We start from the raw sequence: 22,058 nt of genomic DNA, 5'->3' as shown, positions 1-22,058 counted from the left end.
GGAGGAGGGGGAGAGAGAGCGCAAAAGAGAGGGGGAGAGAGAGCGCAAAAGAGAGGGGAGAGAGAGAGCGCAAAAGAGAGGGGGAGAGAGAGCGCAAAAGAGAGGGGGAGAGAGAGCGCAAAAGAGAGGGGGGGGGAGAGCGCAAAAGAGAGGGGGGGAGAGAGCGCAAAAGAGAGGGGGGGAGAGCGCAAAAGAGAGGGGAGAGAGGGGGGGGGGGGAGAAAGCGCAAAATAGAAGGGGAAGAGAGAGAGAGAGCGCAAAAGAGAGGGGGGGAGAGAGAGAGCGCAAAAGAGAGGGGGGAGAGAGAGAGAGCGCAAAAGAGAGGGGGGAGAGAGAGAGCGCAAAAGAGAGGGGGGAGAGAGAGAGCGCAAAAGAGAGGGGGGAGAGAGAGAGCGCAAAAGAGAGGGGGGAGAGAGCTCAAAAGAGAGGAGAGAGATAGAGCAGAAGATGGGGGGCTAAAGAGAGGGAGAGAGACAGCAAAAGAGAGGGGGGAGAGCGCAAAAGAGAGGGGGGGAGAAAGAGAGCACAAAAGGGGGAAGAGCGCAAAAGAGAGGGGGAGAGAGAGCGCAAAAGAGAGGGGGGAGAGAGAGCGCAAAAGAGAGGGGGGAGAGAGAGCGCAAAAGAGAGGGGAGAGAGAGCGAGAGGGGGGAGAGAGCGCAAAAGAGAGGGGGGGAGAGAGCGCAAAAGAGAGGGGGGAGAGAGCGCAAAAGAGAGGGGGGAGAGAGCGCAAAAGAGAGGGGGGAGAGAGCGCAAAAGAGAGGGGGGAGAGAGCGCAAAAGAGAGGGGGGGGGAGAGAGCGCAAAATAGAGGGGGGGGGAGAGAGCGCAAAATAGAGGGGGGGGGAAAGAGCGCAAAAGAGAGGGGGGGAGAGAGCGCAAAAGAGAGGGGGGGAGAGAGCGCAAAAGAGAGGGGGGGAGAGAGCGCAAAAGAGAGGGGGGGAGAGAGCGCAAAAGAGAGGGGGGGGGAGAGCGCAAAAGAGAGGGGGGGGAGAGCGCAAAAGAGAGGGGGGGAGAGAGCGCAAAATAGAGGGGGGGAAAGAGCGCAAAATAGAGGGGGGGAAAGAGCGCAAAATAGAGGGGGTGAGAGAGAGCGCAAAAGAGAGGGGGGGAGAGAGCGCAAAAGAGAGGGGGGGGGGGAGAGCGCAAAAGAGAGGGGGGGGAGCGCAAAAGAGAGGGGGGGAGACAGCGCAAAAGAAAGGGGGGGAGAGAGCGCAAAAGAAAGGGGGGGGGAGAGAGCGCAAAAGAAAGGGGGGGGGAGAGAGCGCAAAAGAAAGGGGGGAGAGAGCGCAAAAGAAAGGGGGGAGAGAGCGCAAAAGAAAGGGGGGAGAGAGCGCAAAAGAAAGGGGGGAGAGAGCGCAAAAGAAAGGGGGGGGAGAGAGCGCAAAAGAGAGGGGGGGAGAGAGCACAAAAGAGAGGGGGGGAGAGAGCGCAAAAGAGAGGGGGGGGGGAGAGAGCGCAAAAGAGAGGGGGGAGAGCGCAAAAGAGAGGGGAGAGAGAGAGAGCGGGGAGAAAGCGCAAAATAGAGGGGGAAGAGAGAGAGAGAGCGCAAAAGAGAGGGGGGAGAGAGAGAGCGCAAAAGAGAGGGGGGAGAGAGAGAGCGCAAAAGAGAGGGGGGAGAGAGCTCAAAAGAGAGGAGAGAGATAGAGCAGAAGAGGGGGGCTAAAGAGAGGGAGAGAGACAGCAAAAGAGAGGGGGGGAGAGCGCAAAAGAGAGGGGGGGAGAAAGAGAGCACAAAAGGGGGAAGAGCGCAAAAGAGAGGGGGAGAGAGAGCGCAAAAGAGAGGGGGAGAGAGAGCGCAAAAGAGAGGGGGAGAGAGCGCAAAAGAGAGGGGAGAGAGAGCGCAAAAGAGAGAGAGAGAGAGAGCACAAAAGAGAGGGGGAGAGAGCACAAAAGAGAGGGGGAGAGAGCACAAAAGAGAGGGGGAGAGAGAGAGCGCAAAAGAGAGGGGGGAGAGAGAGCGCAAAAGAGAGGGGAGAGAGAGAGCGCAAAAGAGAGGGAAGAGAGAGAGGGGGGGGAGAGAGCGCAAAAGAGAGGGGGAGAGAGAGCGCAAAAGAGAGGGGGAGAGAGAGCGCAAAAGAGAGGGGGAGAGAGAGCAAAAGAGAGGGAAGAGAGAGAGGGGGGAGAGAGCGCAAAAGAGAGGGGAGAGAGAGAGCACAAAAGAGAGGGGGAGAGAGAGCACAAAAGAGAGGGGGAGAGAGAGCGCAAAAGAGAGGGGGAGAGAGAGCGCAAAAGAGAGGGGGAGAGAGCGCAAAAGAGAGGGGGAAAGAGAGCAAAAGAGAGGGGGGAGAGAGAGAGCAAAAGAGAAGGGGAGGGAGAGAGCGCAAGGGGTGGGACTGCTATACTGCAAAAAATGGCCCGTGTGAACGGGCTTTAGGACTAGTATTGCTATAATGCAAAAAAATATTTGGTTCCTGACAGATGATACTACTCACCCTACACCCTCACCTTACAACCCAGCTGCCATATAGGAATACTTAGCAAATCTCAACAACACCTCACAGGTTGATATATGTTATACTGTACTATCTAATTATTGCTTTGTAAAATGTGTTAGAGCAATGAAAGATGGGCCATGCACTGATATCTGTTAGATTACAACTTTACCCTGTAATAAGTTGAAACTAGAGGAGTTATATGATATGTGGATCTTAATATGACGTTAATCTAGATTGCCAACGTTATTTTTCCCTTTTCAAAGAAGATCCATGAGCTGTATATGTTTTGGTGACTGTATTGTATTGGTGACTGTATCATTGATGGATATGATATGTAACATGTATACTGATTTTATTTTATAAATAAAGTTTGCTTAAAAAAAAATTAAAAAAAAATATTTGGTTCCTGTTAGAGCTGCAACAACGAATCAATATAATCGATAATAATGGATTATGAAAATAGTTGTCAACGAATCTCATAATCGATTAGTTGGTTTGCAATTAGTTGGACTGTGCACAGCATCTCCAAATTGTTGCACCAGTTCCAGCCTACAGCTGATCAGAGGTAAAGATAGGAGCTTTATTGCCACAGAGGAGAGTGGAACTAAAACCATAGTGTACACAAGCACAGGGCGTTAACCTCCATTATTGCAGCAATCCGGGTGCAAAATAGGTTCAGCATCAACATAGGTTGATTATAATGAAGGTATTAAAAAAAAATAGATGCTATGCAGCAAATAAATTTACTCCTGAAACATTGTTCCAATATGGAGGTAATTTTTATTCCAAAAAATGTGTTTAATTCTTAAAGTAAAAAGAACAGAGAACTCCCAAGATTTACTCATGTACTGGCTCCGTGCTAGGAGTAATTTGTTGCAGCTGAAAGTGCTGGATGCAGTGGTGCTTTTTGTGCTTTTAAAAATAACTTCCCAATTTACTTTTTATCTAATTTTCTTTGCTCTCTTGGTATCCTTTGATTAAAGCTTACCTAGGTAGGCTCAAGAGCAGCAATGCACTACTGGAAGATATATATGCCTCTTGTCATTGCCTTACCAAATGTGTTCAGCTGATTCCCTACATTGCTGCTCCTTTAACAAAGGATACTAAGAGAATTAAGTAAATTGGATTTTTTTCCTATTGTATGCTCTGTCTGAATCGTGAAAGTGGAACATTTTCGAATTTTATGTCTCTTTAAAAAGCATACACATTTAAAGTTCAAATGTATTTATATTATCAAATTTACTTAGTTCTCTTTCAAACCTTTGTTGGAAATCAGGAAGGTAGACTCAGGAGTGTGCACGTGTCTGAAGCACTATATATGGCAGCTCTGAATATGCAGAGAGGGATGAGCCATGTTTTATATGGCGAGTAAATAGCTTTTTTTATAAAGAGTCATGTTATTTCAAAGTGCGAGTATGAGAAATTGAAAGATCAGAGCCAAAAAGAGGGGTCTCATGCTGACTAAAAACTGGTGCAGTGTGTGAAATGGTGATTATCTAACAATTATATGACAAAAAAAGATGTTGTTATATTAACAGAACTTTGATCTCTCCTGTAAATTATAATACAACTATGGGACTTGAATCATGGTCTCAATGACCGACTCTGAAAACCCACGCTTAGATAAAATCAAGCGTTCAATCTCCAAGCAGTCAGCTTCAGAGAAACGAGATTTGGATAAAGAAAAGGACCCTGAAGTAGAAGGTCCTTCCTCAGAGGTAGGTAGAGACGACATTTCCACTAGATCTGCATACTAGATCCTGCGAGGCCAAACCGGCGCTATTAGAATCACAGGCGCCCTCTTCTGCTTGATCCGAGCAATGACTCTTAGCAGGAGAGTGAACGGCGGAAATATGTAAGCTAGACAAATTCCAAGGGACCGCCAGAGCATCTATCAAGAAAGCCTGTGGATTCCTTGACCTCGCGCCGTAACTCAGAAGCTTGGCATTCTGCCGAGAAGCCATGAGATCCAGTTCTGGCTGCCCCCAATTGAGGATTAAACTGGAAAATACTTACGGATGGAGTTCCCATTCCCCCGGATGAAAGGTCTGTCGGCTCAGAAAATCCGTCTCCCAATTGTCCACTCCTGGGATGTGGATTGCAGAAAGACAACAGTTGTGAGACTCCGCCCACTGGATTATCCGGGCCACCTCTGTCATGGCCAAGGAACTCCGAGTTCCCCCCTGGTGGTTGATGTACGCCACCGATGTTCTGTTGTCCGACTGGAACCTGATAAACCAGGCTAAGGCTAACTGAGGCCAGGCCAGTAGAGCATAGAAAATCGCTCTCAGTTCTAGAATGTTTGTAAGGAGAACTGACTCCTCCCAAGTCCAAAGACCCTGAGTCTTCAATGACCCCCAAATTGCTCCCCAACCTAGAAGGCTGGCATCCGTGGTCACGATCACCCAGGAAGGTCTGCGAATGCAAGTTCCCTGGGAGAGGTGTTCCTTAGACAACCATCACAGAAGAGAGTCCCTTGTCGCCTGATCCAGAACTATTTGCGGAGACAGATCCGCATAGTCCCCATTCCATTGCCTTAACATGCATAACTGCAGAGGTCTGAGATGGAACCGAGCAAATGGAATGATGTCCATGGAAGCCTCCATACATAGAGCCACAGACGACCGAGGAGAGGACTGAAGGACAAGACAAGAGTCGAAGATCTTTGTTTTTCTGACCTCTGTCAGACATATTTTCATTAGTAGGGAGTCTATTATGGTCCCTAAAAACACTACTCTTGTGGCTGGAATCAGAGAACTCTTTCCCAGATTCACCTTCCAACCGTGGGAGCCCTTTGAGAAAATTCTGGGAGCTGTGGCAAGGCCGAATGAAAAAGCCACAAACTGAAAATGATTGTCTAAGAAAGCAAACCTTAGAAACTTGTGATGATCCCGGTGAAATGGGAACATGAAGGTATGCATCCTTTAAGTCTATGGTTGTCATAAACTAACCCTCTTGAACCAAAGGAAGAATGGAACGTATAGTCTCCATCTTGAAGGACGGTACTCTGAGGAACTTGTTTAAACACTTTAGGTATAAAAAAGGTCTGAAATTCCCCTCTTTCTTGGGAACCATAAACTGATTTTAATAAAATCCTAGACCCTGTTTCTGCGGAGGAACTGGAACTTTAACTCCCTGGCCAAAATGATCCTTGATACAATTTAAGAATGCCTCTCTTTTTATCTGGTCTACAGATAATCTTGAGAGAAGAAACCTGCCTCTGGGAGGAAACGTCTTTAATTCTATCTTGTACTCCTGAGATACAATTTCCACTGCCCACAGGGCTGGGAAATCTCGTATCCAAGCCTGAGGAAACTGAGAAAGCCTGCCCCCTACTAGATCCTTTCCTGGATCGGGGGCCGACCCTTCATGCTGACTTGGAGTCAGCCGTAGGTTTCTTAGACTGTTTTCCCTAGTTCCAAGACTGACCAGACTTCCAGGAAGGCTTGGATAGTTCCTGCTTGGAAGAGGAAGCGGAGGGTTTACCTCTAAAGTTACGAAAGGAACGAAAATTACTGACGCCCTTTCTGCTTATTCTTCTTATCCTGAGGAAGAAAAGATCCCTTTCCTCCTGTTATATCTAAAATAATGTCATCAAACCAGGCCCAAACAAGGTCTTACTCTTGTAGGGATTAGCTAATAACTTAGATTTAGAAGAAACATCCGCAGATCAGGATTTTAACCAAAGGGCTCTGCGAGCTAGAACCGCAAAACCAGACAATTTTGCTCCCAGTTTAATGACCTGTAAGGAAGCATCCGTAAAAAAGGGATTGACTAACTTAAGAGCCTTAATCCTGTCCTCGATCTCCTCAAGAGGAGTATCTGTCTGAATAGAGTCAGACAAGGCATCAAACAAGTAAGCTGCAGCGCTCGTAGCAGTAGCAATACACACTGCAGGCTGCCATTGAAGACCTTGGTGAACATACATTTTCTTTAATAATGCCTTCAATTTAAAAACCATTGGATCCTTCAAGGAACAACTATCCTCTATGGCAGGGGTCTCAAACTCAAATTACCTTGGGGCCACTGGTCAAATTTTCTTCTCCCATGGGGGCCGCTTCCAAAACTTCGAACAAAATTAAACATATATATATATATCTGAATGCTCTGTTAAACAGATACTATCAGTGATGGTTTTGTGTCATATGTGTATCATTACATACACACCCAGACACACATACACAGACCTCCCCACACACACAGACCCACATACACCCACAGAAACATACACAGAACCCCCCCCCCACACACACACAGACAGACCCTTACACACACATACAGACACACACAGACCCCCCACACATACAGACCCACACAAACCCACACATACATACTCAGACCCACACATACATACACATACACACACAGACCCACACAGACCCCCCCCCCCCCCACACACACACAAGTTATGGTATGGCAGTATTTTAAACAAAGCAAGCTATACAGCCCCTCTCTTAGATAGAGACACAAAATAAAACTCACTATAAGGAAGCTATAATTGGCACATACCTTGCTTAACCCCATTGCTTGTCCTCCTCTGCTGCTGCCTGCTTAGACTCAGTTTGCCCAACAGTCTCACTGAGAGTTACACTACACTCCCCCAGTGAAGTCCTGGGTCCCCTCATCACTGCCAAACACAAGCTCTGGGCAAAACAATTCTACTGACTCGCTTGCTTTGCTCCTCTGCTGCCACACTCACAAACAGCTATGGCGCCAATTTTGGCATGCTGCACACTTAGGGGCTTATATAGAGGTGTGGGCCTGGAGCTGCAGATCCTCGCACCCCCGACATTACTTTAATCAGCCCACAGCTCTCAGTTATGGGAAGTGAAGGGCCACATTGTAACTGGTTCGTGGGCCAGAAATGGCCCGCAGGCCGGTACTTTGAGACCCCTGCTCTATGGGAATAGTGGTCCTCTTAGCCAAAGTGGAAATAGCTCCTTCCACCTTAGGAACCATTTGCCATGACTCTTTAATAGTCAGCTATAGGAAACATTTTCTTAAAAATAGGAGATAGAGAAAAAGGAATACCAGGTCTCTCCCACTCCCTTGCAATAATCTCAGAAGCACGGTCTGGAACAGGAAATACCTCTAGCGCAGAGGGAACATCAAAATACTCGTTCAGCTTACTAGACATCTTAGGGTTAACAACGAGAGTAGTATCTGAGTCATCCAAGGTAGCCAAAACCTCCTTAAGTAACAAGCGGAGGTGTTCCAGCTTAAATCTGAAGGACACAACTTCAGCATCAGCAGAAGGCATTATACTGCCTGAAGCCGAGATTTCACCCTCAGATGCACCCGAAGAATATTCATCCTCAGACTTCTGAGAGGAAATACTTTGATTAACCACTTCAGGATCAGAAACCTTAGTTACTATTTCTTTAAATTTTCTTCTGCGTTTTCCCTGCAGCATGGGAAAAGCAGACAACGCCTCAGATACCGCAGAGGATACCTGGGCAGCAATATCTTGCAAAGTAACCCCAGACGGAGCATCAGAGGAAACGCAGGACACTGCATGTGCAGATGATAGGATAGGATTGGGAATGCTTGAGGAGACAGCTGCGGCACATCTGAAACAGGAGGCTCCTGAACAGCATCCGCCTTATCTAATGATGGCTCAGGGTCAAAAAGTATATTTCTATAAGCTAAAGTTCTTTCAATACATGAAGAACAAAAAGTTACTGGGGGTTCCACCTGGGCATCAAAACATAAGCTACAAGTAACATCCTGCACCGCCTCTTGATCTATAATACAAAAAAAAAAAAGCAAATAAAAAAAAATCAAATTTTTTTTTAAAACTTTTTTTTAATGTATCTTTTAACAAAGGATACAATACAGAATAAAAAAAACGTTCATAAATAAATGTTCCTTTTAAATTTACCAACTCAAGGAAAACATACCCAAGGCAACACTACACCTCAGCAGAATTACTGAGGTGCCCTACCTGTCCTGCAACCCGCAGCAAACTGAGGGGAAAAAAAACAATCCCGTTTACAATCCGGATTCCAGAGAAGCAAAAACAGCAAGAAGCCTTCTAAACAGCAGAGCCATCTGAAATATGCGCACCTCACTCTTACAGGAAGTGAAGAAAAGCACCAAAAAAAGCTCTGACATCAAAGAATCAGAACCTCCCTGAAAGGGACGGTCCTACAGCTGACAAAAAAGCCATTTTTTTTTTAAACAACTTTCTTGAAAACAGGCTTAAAAACAAAACAATAAAACCCCCAATAAAAGTGCATAATCCGTTACTAAGAACGGATCCTCACTGAGCCAACAATAAAATAAATAACTCCTCACACTAACAGTGCCTGCAAAAACTGCCATAAAAACCTGCACCCTGACAGGAATAATAAAAAACCTGCAGTGTTTCAGCTAAATAAGTGCCAAATTTTTCCCTGCTTAAATAGAAAAATAAAACTGGCACTTACCTTAACATTTATCTGTCCGGCAGTAGGACAGCTCACCTCGTTTGAGAGGATGCCATCCCTCACATGGACCTGTGGAAATACAGAAAGACTGAGTAAACTTACTCAGGCTATCTAAATAGGGCAGCAAAATGTTTTGGGAAAATGCAGTGAGGATTGTACCCCACAAGTTCCCAATTGCTCAAAAGCCACCACTGCCCTACTGAAGAGACTGACGTGGGCTAAGGCTAGACCCTTTAGAAAGATCAGAGCAAACCGCAGGCAAAGAGAATGACTGGGGATTATGGGTAAGGGAAGTGACATATATAGCAGCTTTGCTGTAGTGCTCTTTGCCTCCTGCTGGTCAGGAGTGATATTCCCACTAGTAATTGATGATTCCGTGGACTCACCATATCTTAGCAAAGAAATAAAGTTTTTTTTTCTATTATATATAAACTACTCTTCGAATAATGCACACGTTTCAGCATATTCAATTTTTGTTTTTTACCTCACTGGGAGTTTTAAAGATTCAAACACTCTGCAGGCGTTGACCAAATCTTCAGGCGACAGCAACTGTTAGACAATAAAAGTATAACTTATTAATTCTTACTGATCTGCTTGGGCTTAAATACCCTAATATCCAAAAGAAAGTTGTTGCTTATAAGAGACCAACATTAATATCAGTGGCAATCTCTAGCTCACAAGTTATTTTGTTTTCTAACAGTATAAGTCACTACAAAACAGAGCATTTTTGTCCTGCACTAGTGCTAGTCTATAACACTGAACACATCCTGTGATTGGCAGCTTTGCACATATGCCGCCCTTAAATGGACATGAAACCCAAAATTAGCATAATTCAGGCTGAGCATGCAATTTTAAATAACTTATATTATCAAATCTTCTTTGTTCTCTTGTTATATTTTGTTGAAAAGCAGGGACATAAACTCAGGAGCCTGCATGTATCTGGAGTAATACAGTTGTGCTCATAAGTTTACATACTCTGGCAAAATTGATGATTTCTTGGCCATTTTTCAGAGAATATGAATGATAACACAAAAACTTTTCTTTCACTCATGGTTAGTGTTTGACTGAAGCCATTTATTATCAATCAACTGTGTTTACTCTTTTTAAATCACAAGGCCAACAGAAACTACCCCAATGACCCTGATAAAAAGTTTACATACCCTGGTTATTTTGGCCTGATAACATGCACACAAGTTGACACAAAGGGGTTTGAATGGCAATTAAAGGTAACCATCCTCACCTGTGATCTGTTTGCTTGTAATTAGTGTGTGTGTATAAAAGGTCAATGAGTTTCTGGACTCCTGACAGAACCTTGCATCTTTCATCCAGTGCTGCACTGACGTTTCTGGATTCTGAGTCATGGGGAAAGAAAAAGAATTGTCAAAGGATCTGCGGGAAAAGGTAATTGAACTGTATAAAACAGGAAAGGGATATAAAAAGATATCCAAGGAATTGAGAATGCCAATCAGCAGTGTCCAAACTCTAATCAAGAAGTGGAAAATGAGGGGTCCTGTTGAAACCAAACCACAGTCAGGTAGACAACTAAAATTTCAGTCACAACTGCCAGGAAAATTATTCGGGATGCAAAGAAATACCCACAAATAACTTCAGGTGAAATACAGGACTCTCTGAAAAAATGTGGTGTGGCTGTTTCAAGATGCATAATAAAGAGGCACTTGAAGAAAGATGGGCTGCATGGTCGAGTCGCCAGAAGAAAGCCATTACTACGCAAATGCCACAAAGTATCCCGCTTACAATACGCCAAACAGCACAGAGACAAGCCTCAAACCTTCTGGCACAAAGTCATTTGGAGTGATGAGACCAAAATTTAGCTTTTTGTCCACAACCATAAACGTTACAAGGCCTATGATGAAAGGTACACCATTGCTACTGTGAAACACGGAGGTGGATCGCTGATGTTTTGGGGATGTGTTAGCTACAAAGGCACAGGAAATTTGGTCAAAATTGATGGCAAGAATGCAGTATGTTATCAAAAAATACTGGAGGAAAATTTGCATTCATCAGCCCGGAAGCTGCGCATGGGACGTACTTGGACATTCCAACATGACAATGATCCTAAACACAAGGCCAAGTCGACCTTTCATTGGCTACAGCAGAATAAAGTAAAGGTTCTGGAGTGGCCATCTCAGTCTCCTGACCTCAATATCATTGAGATCTCAAAACGTGCAGTTCATACAAGACAGACCAAGAATTTACAGGAACTGGAGGCTTTTTGCCAGGAAGAATGGGCAGCTTTACCATCTGAGAAGATAAAGAGCCTCATCCACAAATACCACAAAAGACTTCAAGCTATCATTGATGTTAAAGGGGGCAATAAACGGTATTAAGAACTGGGGTATGTAAACTTTTGATCAGGGTCATTTGGGTAGTTTCTGTTGTCATTATGATTTAAAAAGAGTAAACACATTTGATTAATAATAAATGGCTTCAGCCAAACACTAACCATGAGTGAAAGAAAAGTTTTTGTGTTATCAGTCATATTCTCTGAAAAATAGCCAAGAAATCATAAATTCTGCCAGGGTATGTAAACTTATGAGCACAACTGTATATGGCAGCAATTCTGCAAGAATGTTATCCATATGCAAGAGCACTAGATGGCAGCACTATTTCCTGCGATTTAGTTCTCGAGACACTTACCTAGGTATCTCTTCAACAAAGAATAACATAGGAACAAAGCAAATTTGATAATAGAATTGGAAACTTTTTAAAAATTGTATGCACTGTCTGAATCACAAAATATTTTTTCTTAGGGTTCCATATCCTTTTAACGGTCTTTGAACCACTAGTGTATTGTGCGTTTTAGGTCCCTTTAAGGCCACTAGATTTTGCTTATAATTTGGAAATACTAAAAAAAGGAAGACTATAGGAATCTTAATGTATGTTATTTTTATGAGATAGAGAGACGCACAATACACTAGTGGTTCAGAGACCGTTCAAAGGATATGGAACCCTAAGAAAAAAACATAATTTATGCTTACCTGATAAATTTATTTCTCTTGTGGTGTATCCAGTCCACGGATCATCCATTACTTGTGGGATATTCTCATTTGCAACAGGAAGTTGCAAGAGGACACCCACAGCAGAGCTGTCTATATAGCTCCTCCCCTCACTGCCATATCCAGTCATTCGACTGAAAACAAGCAGAGAAAGGAGAAACCACAGGGTGCAGTGGTGACTGTAGTTTAAAATTAAAAAATACCTGCCTTAAAATGACAGGGCGGGCCGTGGACTGGATACACCACAAGAGAAATAAATTTATCAGGTAAGCATAAATTATGTTTTCTCTTGTAAGGTGTATCCAGTCCACGGATCATCCATTACTTGTGGGATTCCAATACCAAAGCTAAAGTACACGGATAAAGGGAGGGACAAGGCAGGTACTTAAACGGAAGGTACCACTGCCTGTAAAACCTTTCTCCCAAAAATAGCCTCCGAAGAAGCAAAAGTATCAAATTTGTAGAATTTTGAAAAAGTATGAAGTCGCCGCCTTGCAAATCTGTTCAACAGAAGCCTATTTTTTAAAGGCCCATGTGGAAGCCACACCTCTAGTAGTATGAGCTGTAATCCTTTCTGGAGGCTGCTGGCCAGCAGTCTCATAGGCTAAGCGGATTATGCTTCTTAGCCAAAAAGAAAGAGAGGTTGCCGAAGCCTTTTGACCTCTCCTCTGTCCAGAGTAGACAACAAACAAAGCAGATGTTTGACGAAAATCTTTAGTAGCTTGGAAGTAAAACTTTAAAGCACGAACCACGTCCAGATTGTGTAATAGACGCTCCTTCTTTGAAGAAGGATTAGGACACAAAGACGGAACAACAATCTCTTGATTGATATTCTTATTAGATACCACCTTAGGTAAAAACCCAGGTTTGGTACGCAGAACTACCTTATCTGCATGGAAGATCAGATAAGGAGAATCACATTGTAAGGCAGATAACTCGGAAACTCTACGAGCCGAGGAAATAGCTACCAAAAAAAGAACTTTCCAAGATAAAAGTTTTATATCTATGGAATGAAGAGGTTCAAACGGAATCCCCTGAAGAACTTTAAGAGCCAAATTTAAGCTCCAAGGTGGAGAAACAGGTTTAAACACAGGCTTGATTCTAACTAAAGCCTGACAAAATGCCTGAACGTCTGGGACATCCGCCAGACGCTTGTGCAAAAGAATAGATAGCGCAGAAATCTGTCCCTTTAAGGAACTAGCTGACAATCCTTTCTCCAATCCTTCTTGGAGAAAAGATAATATCCTGGGAATCCTGACCTTACTCCATGAGTAGCCCTTAGATTCACACCAATAAAGATATTTACGCCATATTTTATGATAGATTTTCCTGGTGACAGGCTTCCGTGCCTGAATTAAGGTATCAATGACTGACTCGGAGAAACCACGCTTTGATAAAATCAAGCGTTCAATCTCCAGGCAGTCAGCCTCAGAGAAATTAGATTTGGATGGTTGAAAGGACCTTGAAGTAGAAGGTCCTGTCTCAGCGGCAGAGTCCATGGTGGAAAGGATAACATGTCCACCAGATCTGCATACCAAGTCCTGCGTGGCCACGCAGGCGCTATCAAGATCACCGATGCTCTCTCCTGCTTGATTTTGGCAATCAGACGAGGGAGCAGAGGAAACGGTGGAAACACATAAGCCAGGTTGAAGGACCAAGGCGCTGCTAGAGCATCTATCAGCGTTGCCTTGGGGTCCCTGGACCTGGATCCGTAACAAGGAAGCTTGGCGTTCTGGCGAGACGCCATGAGATCCAGTTCTGGTTCGCCCCAACGAAGAACCAATTGTGCAAACACCTCCGGATGGAGTTCCCACTCCCCCGGATGAAAAGTCTGTCGACTTAGAAAATCCGCCTCCCAGTTCTCTACACCTGGGATATGGATAGCTGATAGGTGGCAAGAGTGAATCTCTGCCCAGCGAATTATCTTTGAGACTTCTAACATCGCTAGGGAACTCCTTGTTCCCCCTTGATGGTTGATGTAAGCCACAGTCGTGATGTTGTCCGACTGAAATCTGATGAACCTCATTGTCGCTAGATGAGGCCAAGCCTGAAGAGCATTGAATATCGCTCTTAGTTCCAGAATGTTTATTGGAAGGAGTGACTCCTCCTGAGTCCACGATCCCTGAGCCTTCAGGGAGTTCCAGACTGCACCCCAACCTAGAAGGCTGGCATCTATCGTTACAATTGTCCAATCTGGCCTGCGAAAGGTCATACCTTTGGATAGATGGACCCGAGATAGCCACTAGAGAAGAGAATCCCTGGTCTCTTGGTCCAGATTCAGTAAAAGGGACAAATCTGTGTAATCCCCATTCCACTGACTGAGCATGCATAGCGGTCTGAGATGTAGGCGTGCAAACGGCACTATGTCCATTGCCGTTACCATTAAGCCGATTACTTCCATGCACTGAGCCACCGAAGGGCGAGGAATGGAATAAAGAACACGGCAGGAATTTAAAAGTTTTGATAACCTGGACTCCGTCAGGTAAATTTTCATTTCTACAGAATCTATTAGAGTCCCTAGGAAGGAAACTCTTGTGAGGGGGGATAGAGAACTCTTTTTCTCGTTCACCTTCCACCCATGCGACCTCAGAAATGCCAACACTATGTCCGTATGAGACTTGGCAATTTGGAAGTTTGACGCCTGAATCAGGATGTCGTCTAAATAAGGGGCCACTGCTATGCCCCGTGGCCTAAGGACCGCCAGAAGCGACCCCAGAACCTTCGTAAAAATTCTTGGGGCTGTAGCTAACCCAAAGGGAAGAGCTACAAACTGGCAGTGCCTGTCTAGGAAGGCAAACCTGAGAAACAGATGATGATCTTTGTGTATCGGAATGTGCAGATAAGCATCCTTCAAATCTACTGTAGTCATGTATTGACCCTCCTGGATCATAGGTAGGATGGTACGAATAGTCTCCATCTTGAATGATGGAACTCTGAGGAATTTGTTTAAGATCTTTAGATCCAAAATTGGTCTGAAGGTTCCCTCTTTCTTGGGAACCACAAACAGATTTGAGTAAAATCCCTGTCCCTGTTCCTCCTTTGGGACTGGATGGATCACTCCCATAATTAGAAAGTCTTGTACACAGTGTAAGAATGCCTCTCTCTTTATCTGGTTTGCAGATAATTGTGAAAGTTGAAATCTCCCTTTTGGGGGGGAAGCCTTGAAGTCTAGAAGATATCCCTGGGATATAATTTCCAACGCCCAGGGATCCTGGACATCTCTTGCCCACGCCTGGGCGAAGAGCGAAAGTCTGCCCCCTACTAGATCCGTTACCGGATAGGGAGCCGTTCCTTCATGCTGTCTTAGAGGCAGCAGCAGGCTTTTTGGCCTGCTTACCCTTGTTCCAGGTCTGGTTAGGACTCCAGACCGTCTTGGACTGAGCAAAAGTTCCCTCTTGTTTTGCATTAGAGGAAGTTGATGCCGCACTTGACTTGAAGTTTCGAAAGGCACGAAAATTAGACTGTTTGGCCCTTGGTTTGGACCTATCCTGAGGAAGGGCATGACCTTTTCCTCCAGTGATATCAGCAATAATCTCCTTCAAACCAGGCCTGAAAAGGGTCTGCCCCTTGAAGGGAATGTTAAGCAGCTTCGATTTTGAAGTAACGTCAGCTGACCATGATTTAAGCCATAGCGCTCTGCGCGCCTGGATAGCAAAACCAGAATTCTTAGCCGTTAGTTTAGTCAAATGAACAATGGCATCAGAAACAAAAGAATTGGCTAGCTTAAGTGCTCTAAGCTTGTCAAGTATTTCATCCAATGGAGTTGCTACCTGTAAAGCCTCTTCCAGAGACTCAAACCAGAACGCCGCAGCAGCAGTGACAGGCGCAATGCATGCAAGGGGCTGTAGGATAAAACCTTGTTGAATAAACATTTTCTTAAGGTAACCCTCTAACTTTTTATCCATTGGATCTAAGAAAGCACAACTGTCCTCGACAGGGATAGTAGTACGCTTTGCTAGAGTAGAAACTGCTCCCTCCACCTTAGGAACTGTCTGCCATAAGTCCTGTGTGGTGGCATCTATTGGAAACATTTTTCTAAAAACAGGAGGGGGAGAGAACGGCACACCTGGTCTATCCCATTCCTTAGTAATAATTTCTGTAAACCTTTTAGGTATTGGAAAAACATCAGTACACACCGGCACTGCATAGTATTTATCCAGTCTACACAATTTCTCTGGCACTGCAATTGTATCACAGTCATTCAGAGCAGCTAAAACCTCCCTGAGTAACACGCGGAGGTGTTCAAGCTTAAATTTAAATGTAGAAATATCAGAATCAGGTTGCATCATCTTCCCTGAGTCAGAAATATCAACCACAGAAAGAAGCTCTCCTTCTTCAGCGTCTGCATATTGTGAGGCAGTATCAGACATAGTTCTTAAAGCGTCAGTATGCTCTGTATTTCGTCTAACTCCAGAGCTATCTCGCTTTCCTCTAAATACAGGTAGTCTGGCTAATACTGCTGACAGTGTATTATCCATGACTGCCGCCATGTCTTGTAAAGTAAACGCTATGGGCGCCCTGGATGTACTTGGCGCCATTTGAGCGTGAGTCCCTTGAGCGGGAGTCAAAGGATCTGACACGTGGGGAGAGTTAGTCGGCATAACTTCCCCCTCGTCAGATTCCTCTGGTGATAAATTTTTTAAAGACAGAATATGATCTTTATTGCTTAAAGTGAAATCAGTACATTTGGTACACATTCTAAGAGGGGGTTCCACCATGGCTTTTAAACATAATGAACAAGGAGTTTCCTCTATGTCAGACATGTTTATACAGACTAGCAATGAGACTAGCAAGCTTGGAAAACACTTTAAATCAAGTTAACAAGCAAATATAAAAAACGGTACTGTGCCTTTAAGAGAAACAAATTTTGTCAGATTTTTAAAAACAGTGAAAAAAGGCAGTAAATCAAACAAAATTTTTACAGTGTGTATAATAATCTAACAGAGCATTGCACCCACTTGCAAATGGATGATTAACCCCTTAGTTCAAAAACCGGATCAAAAAAACGATATAGACATTTTTTAACAGTCACACCAAACTGCCACAGCCTTGCTGTGGGCCTACCTTCCCCAACAAATGATTTTGGAAGCCTAAGAGCCCTTTAGAGATGTCCTGTAGCATTCAGGGAACTCCTGGATGTCTCAGTCTGTAATAGTTAATTCACAAAAAAGCACTAAACTAGGCCCCTCCCACTGATAGTAACACATTGGAAAGCCTCAGGAAACTGTTTCTAGGCAAATTTAAGCCAGCCATGTGGAAAAAAACTAGGCCCCAATAAAGTTTTATCACCAAAGTATATATAAAAATGTTTAAACATGCCAGCAAACGTTTTATATTGTAAATATAAAAGAGTATTACCTCAGAAAGTAAGCATGATACCAGTCGCTATTAAATCACTGTATTCAGGCTTACCTTACATAAATTTAGTATCAGCAGCATTTTCTAGCCTTCACATCTTCTAGAAAAATATTAACTGCACATACCTCATAGCAGGATAACCTGCACGCCATTCCCCTGCTGAAGTTATCTCTCTCTTCAGATATGTGTGAGAACAGCAATGGATCTTAGTTACAACCTGCTAAGATCATAGAAATCCCAGGCAGATTCTTCTTTTTTCCTGCCTGGAACAAAATAGCACAACTCCGGTACTATTTAAAAATAATAAACTCTTGATTGAAGCAAAATAACAGCTACATTTCACCACTTATCTCTTACTACCTCCATGCTTGTTGAGAGTTGCAAGAGAATGACTGGATATGGCAGTGAGGGGAGGAGCTATATAGACAGCTCTGCTGTGGGTGTCCTCTTGCAACTTCCTGTTGGGAATGAGAATATCCCACAAGTAATGGATGATCCGTGGACTGGATACACCTTACAAGAGAAATATTTTGTGATTCAGACAGTGCATACAATTTTTAAAAATCTTCCAATTCTATTATCAAATTTGCTTTGTTCCTATGTTATTCTTTGTTGAAAAGATACCTAGGTAAGTGTCTGGAGCACTACATGGCAGGAAATAGTGCTGCCATTTAGTGCTCTTGCAAATAGGTAACTTTCTTGCAAAAACGCTACCATAGTGCTCCAGACAAATGAACGCTTCTAAACAAACGCTTTCAACAAAAGATACCAAGAGAAAAAAACAACATTTGATAATAGAAGTAAATTAGAAAGTTGTTTAAAATGAATCACGAAAGAAAAAATTTGAGTTTCAAGTCTCTTTAAGGCAATCATTAAATAGCAATAATTGGGAAAATTATTTTCAAATAAAAACACAGAGGATAAAAGGAAACAATTTAAAAATGTGTTTAATATTCATAGCAACATATTCCACATGATTATAAAAGTAGAAGAAATAAATCCAAGCCAATGTGGCTAAATACAAATAGGTTGAGAAATTAAAAGGAAAAAAAGTAGGACATATAAAGTTATTCAGAGACAATAGTATCACTCCAGATATATAAGGAATGGAACAAAGTATGCAAATGAGCAATCAGATAAGCCATAATTCTTTTTTAAGTATATGAATGGCAAAAAATATAAGAGGGAAAAACAAAATTTATGCTTAACTGATAAATGTCTTTCTTTCCGGATATAGAGAGTTCACGACGTTATTCAACTACCAGTGGGAATATCACTCCTGACCAGCAGGAGGAGACAAAGAGCACCACAGCAAAGCTGTTAAGTGTCACTCCCCTACACATAATCCCCAGTCATTCGACCGAAGGGAAATGGAAAAGGAATAACACAAAGGTGTAGAGGTGCCTGAGGTTTAGTAAAAAAATAACTGTCTTAATAAAGGGTGGGGTCGTGGACTCTCCATATCCGGAAATAAATAAATTTATCAGGTAAGCATAAATTTTGTTTTCTTTCCTAAGATATGGAGAGTCCACAACGTCATTCAATTACTAGTGGAAACCAATACTCAAGCTAGAGGACACAGAATGAACCGGGAGGGAGAACAAGACAGGCAGACCTAAACAGAAGGCACCACCACTTGAAGAACCTTTCTCCCAAAAGAGGCTTCAGCCGAGGCAAAAGTATCAAATTTGGAAAACGTATGCAGAGGGGACCAAGCTGCAGCATTCCTAGTGGAATGAGCTGTAATTCTATCAGGAGGCTGCTGTCCAGCAGTCTCGTAAGCAAAACAAATCATACTTCTCAACCAGAGGGAAAGAGAAGTAGAAGTAGCATTCTGACCCTTACGCTTTCCTGAGAAACAAACAAACAGGGCAGAAGACGAAAATCATTAGTCGCTTGTAGGTAGAAATTTAGAGCATACACAACATCCAAGTTGTGCAACAGACGTTCTTTATGAGGAGGAGGATTGGGACAGAGAGAAAGAACAACAATTTCCTGATTAATATTTCTATCCAAAACCACTTTAGGAAGAAACCCCAATTTAGTACGAAGAACCGCCTTATCCGCATGAAAGATAAGGTAAGGCGAATCACACTGCAAAGCCGAGAGTTCCGAAACTCTCTGAGCAGAAGAAATAGCAATAAGAAACAAAACCTTCCAAGATAGCAACTTATTATCTATGGAATGCATTGGCTCAAACGGAGCCTGCTGCAAAACTTTAGGAACAAGATTAAGGCTCCAAGGAGGAGCAGCAGGTTTAAACACAAGCCTGATTCTTCCAGGGCCTGACAAAAAAGATTGAATATTTGGCACATCCGCCAGACGCTTGTGTAACAAAATAGATATGCAGAAATCTGACCTTTCAGAGAACTGACTGACAACCCTTTCTCCAAACCTTCCTGGGGAAAAGACAAAAGTCTAGGAATCCTGACCCTACTCCAAGAGTAGCCCTTCAATTCACACCAATAAAAAGGTATTTACGCCATACCTTCTGGTAAATTTTTCGAGTAACAGGCTTGTGAGCCTGGATCATGGTCTCAATGACCGACTCCGAAAATCCATGCTTAGACAGAACTAAGCCTTCAATCTCCAAGCAGTCAGCTTCAGAGAAACGAGATTTGGATAGATGAATGGACCCTGAGTTAGAAGGTCCTTCCTCAGAGGAAACCTCGAAGGCAGCCGAGAAGACATCTTCACCAGGTCTGCATACCAGATCCTGCGAGACCATGCAGGAGCTATTCGAATTACCGATGCTCTTTCTTGTTTAATACGAGCAATAACTTGTGGAAGGAGCGCAAATGGAGGAAACGGGTATGCTAGAACAAAATTCCAAGGAACCGCCAGAGCATCTATCAGAGCGGCCTGAAGATCTCTTGACTTTGAACCGTACCTTGGAAGATTGGCGTTCTGCAGAGACGCCATCAGATCCAACTCCGGCACCCCCCATTTGAGGGTTAACGTAGAGAACACCTCCGGATGGAGAGCCCACTCCCCGGGATGAAAAGTCTGTCTGCTCAGGAAATCCGCTTCCGAGTTGTCCACTCCAGGAATGTGGATGGCAGATACACAACAATTGTGAGCTGCCGCTCACTAAATAATCCGTGCCACCTCCTTCATGGCTAAGGAACTCCAAGTTTATCCCTGGTGGTTGATGTAAGCTAATGAGGTGATGTTGTCCAACTGAAACCTGATAAACCGGGACAATTGAGGCCAAGCCATCAGAGCATTGTAAATCGCTCTCAACTCCAAGATGTTTATAGGGAGGGCAGACTCCTCCTGAGTCCATAGTCCCTGCGCCTTTAACGAGTCCCAGACTGCTCCCCAGCCTAGCAGGCTGGTGTCCGTGGTCACAATCACCCAGGAAGGTCTCCGGAAGCATGTGTCCCGAAACAGATGGTCCTTAGAAAACCACCACGGGAGAGAGTCTCCTGTTGACTGGCCTAGATCTATCCTCTGAGACAGATCTGAATGGTCTCCATTCCATTGTCTGAGCATAAATAATTGCATAGCTCTCAAATGGAATCAAGCAAAGGGAATGATTTCCATGGAAGCGACCATCAGACCAATTACCTCTATACATTGAGCCACTGATGGCCGAACAGTAGACTGAAGAGTGAGGCAAGAGGAGAGATTTTTGGATTTTGTGACCTCCGTCAGAAATTTTTTCATAGATAGGGAATCTATAATGGTTCCTAAGGAAACCCCCCTTGTAGCTGGAACAAGGGAACTCTTTTTCCAGATTCACTTTCCAATCGTGGGAACGTAGAAAATACAACAAGATCTCTGTATGAGAGCTTGCTTGTTGAAAAGATGGAGCCTGAACCAATATGTCGTTGAGGTATGGCGCCACTGCAATTCCCCGAGACCTGATCACTGCCAAGAGAGCCCCCAGAAATTTTGAGAAAATTCTGGGAGCTGTGGCAAAGTCAAACGGAAGAGCCACAAACTGAAAGTTTGTCTAGAATGGCAAATCTCAGGAAATTGTGATGATGCCTGTGGATAAGAACATGAAGATACGCGTCCTTCAGGTCTATAGTCATCATGAACTGACCCTCTTGGACCAAAGGAAGAATGGAACGAATGGTTTCCATTTTGAAGGAAGGTACCCTAAAACACTTGCAGAGGCACTTTAGGTCTAAAATGGGTTGAAAAGTTCCCTCTTTTTTGGGAACCACAAACAGATTTGAATAAAATCCTAGACCCTGTTCCCTTACTGGAACTGGAACAATCACTCCCAGGAAGGAAAGGTCCAGAAACCAGTTCAAGAATGCCTCTCTTTTCACTTGGTCTGCAGTTAATCTTGAGAGGTGGAATTTGCCCCTGGGAGGGAAAGTTTTGAATTCTATTTTGTAACCCTGAGATACTATGTCCACAGCCCAAGGATCTGGGACATCTCGTCTCCACACTTGACAAAACAGGGAAAGTCTGCCCCCCACTTGATCCGAACCTGGACCAGGGGCTGACCCTTCATGCTGACTTAGACTCAGCTGAGAGTTTTTTTGATTGCTTCCCCTTATTCCAAGACTGATTGGGCTTCCAAGAAGACTTTGACTGCTCTTGCTTGGAAGAGGAAGACTTTTGACCTTTGAAGTTACGAAAGGAACGAAAATTACTTTGACGTCCTTTCAGTCTGTTCTTCTTGTCTTGCGGTAGAAAAGACCCTTTTCCACCCGTAATATCAGAAATTATTTCTGCCAGACCAGGTCCGAACAAGGTCTTCCCCTTGTAAGGAAGTGCCAGAAGCTTGGACTTAGAGGTAACATCAGCTGATTTTAGCCACAATGCCCTGCGGGCTAGGACAGTGAAGCCAGATATCTTGGC

The 22,058-nt window shown here is 43.9% G+C and overlaps 1 protein-coding gene across 1 annotated transcript in view; it reads right to left on the bottom strand.

The window, feature by feature from the left end:
* VPS36 (vacuolar protein sorting 36 homolog) overlaps nt 1-22,058 on the bottom strand; it is a 143,046-nt gene that overhangs the window by 20,111 nt on the left and 100,877 nt on the right. The window contains exon 11 of the mRNA XM_053708389.1: nt 9,347-9,411. Coding sequence (XP_053564364.1) covers nt 9,347-9,411 — 65 coding nt within the window. The remainder of the gene's footprint in view (nt 1-9,346; nt 9,412-22,058) is intronic.

Source organism: Bombina bombina, chromosome 3 (genome assembly GCF_027579735.1).
Source record: "Bombina bombina isolate aBomBom1 chromosome 3, aBomBom1.pri, whole genome shotgun sequence".
NCBI classification, from domain to species: domain Eukaryota; kingdom Metazoa; phylum Chordata; class Amphibia; order Anura; family Bombinatoridae; genus Bombina; species Bombina bombina.
Note: the sequence above shows the minus strand (reverse complement) of the source record. Positions and strands in the feature narration are given on the sequence as shown.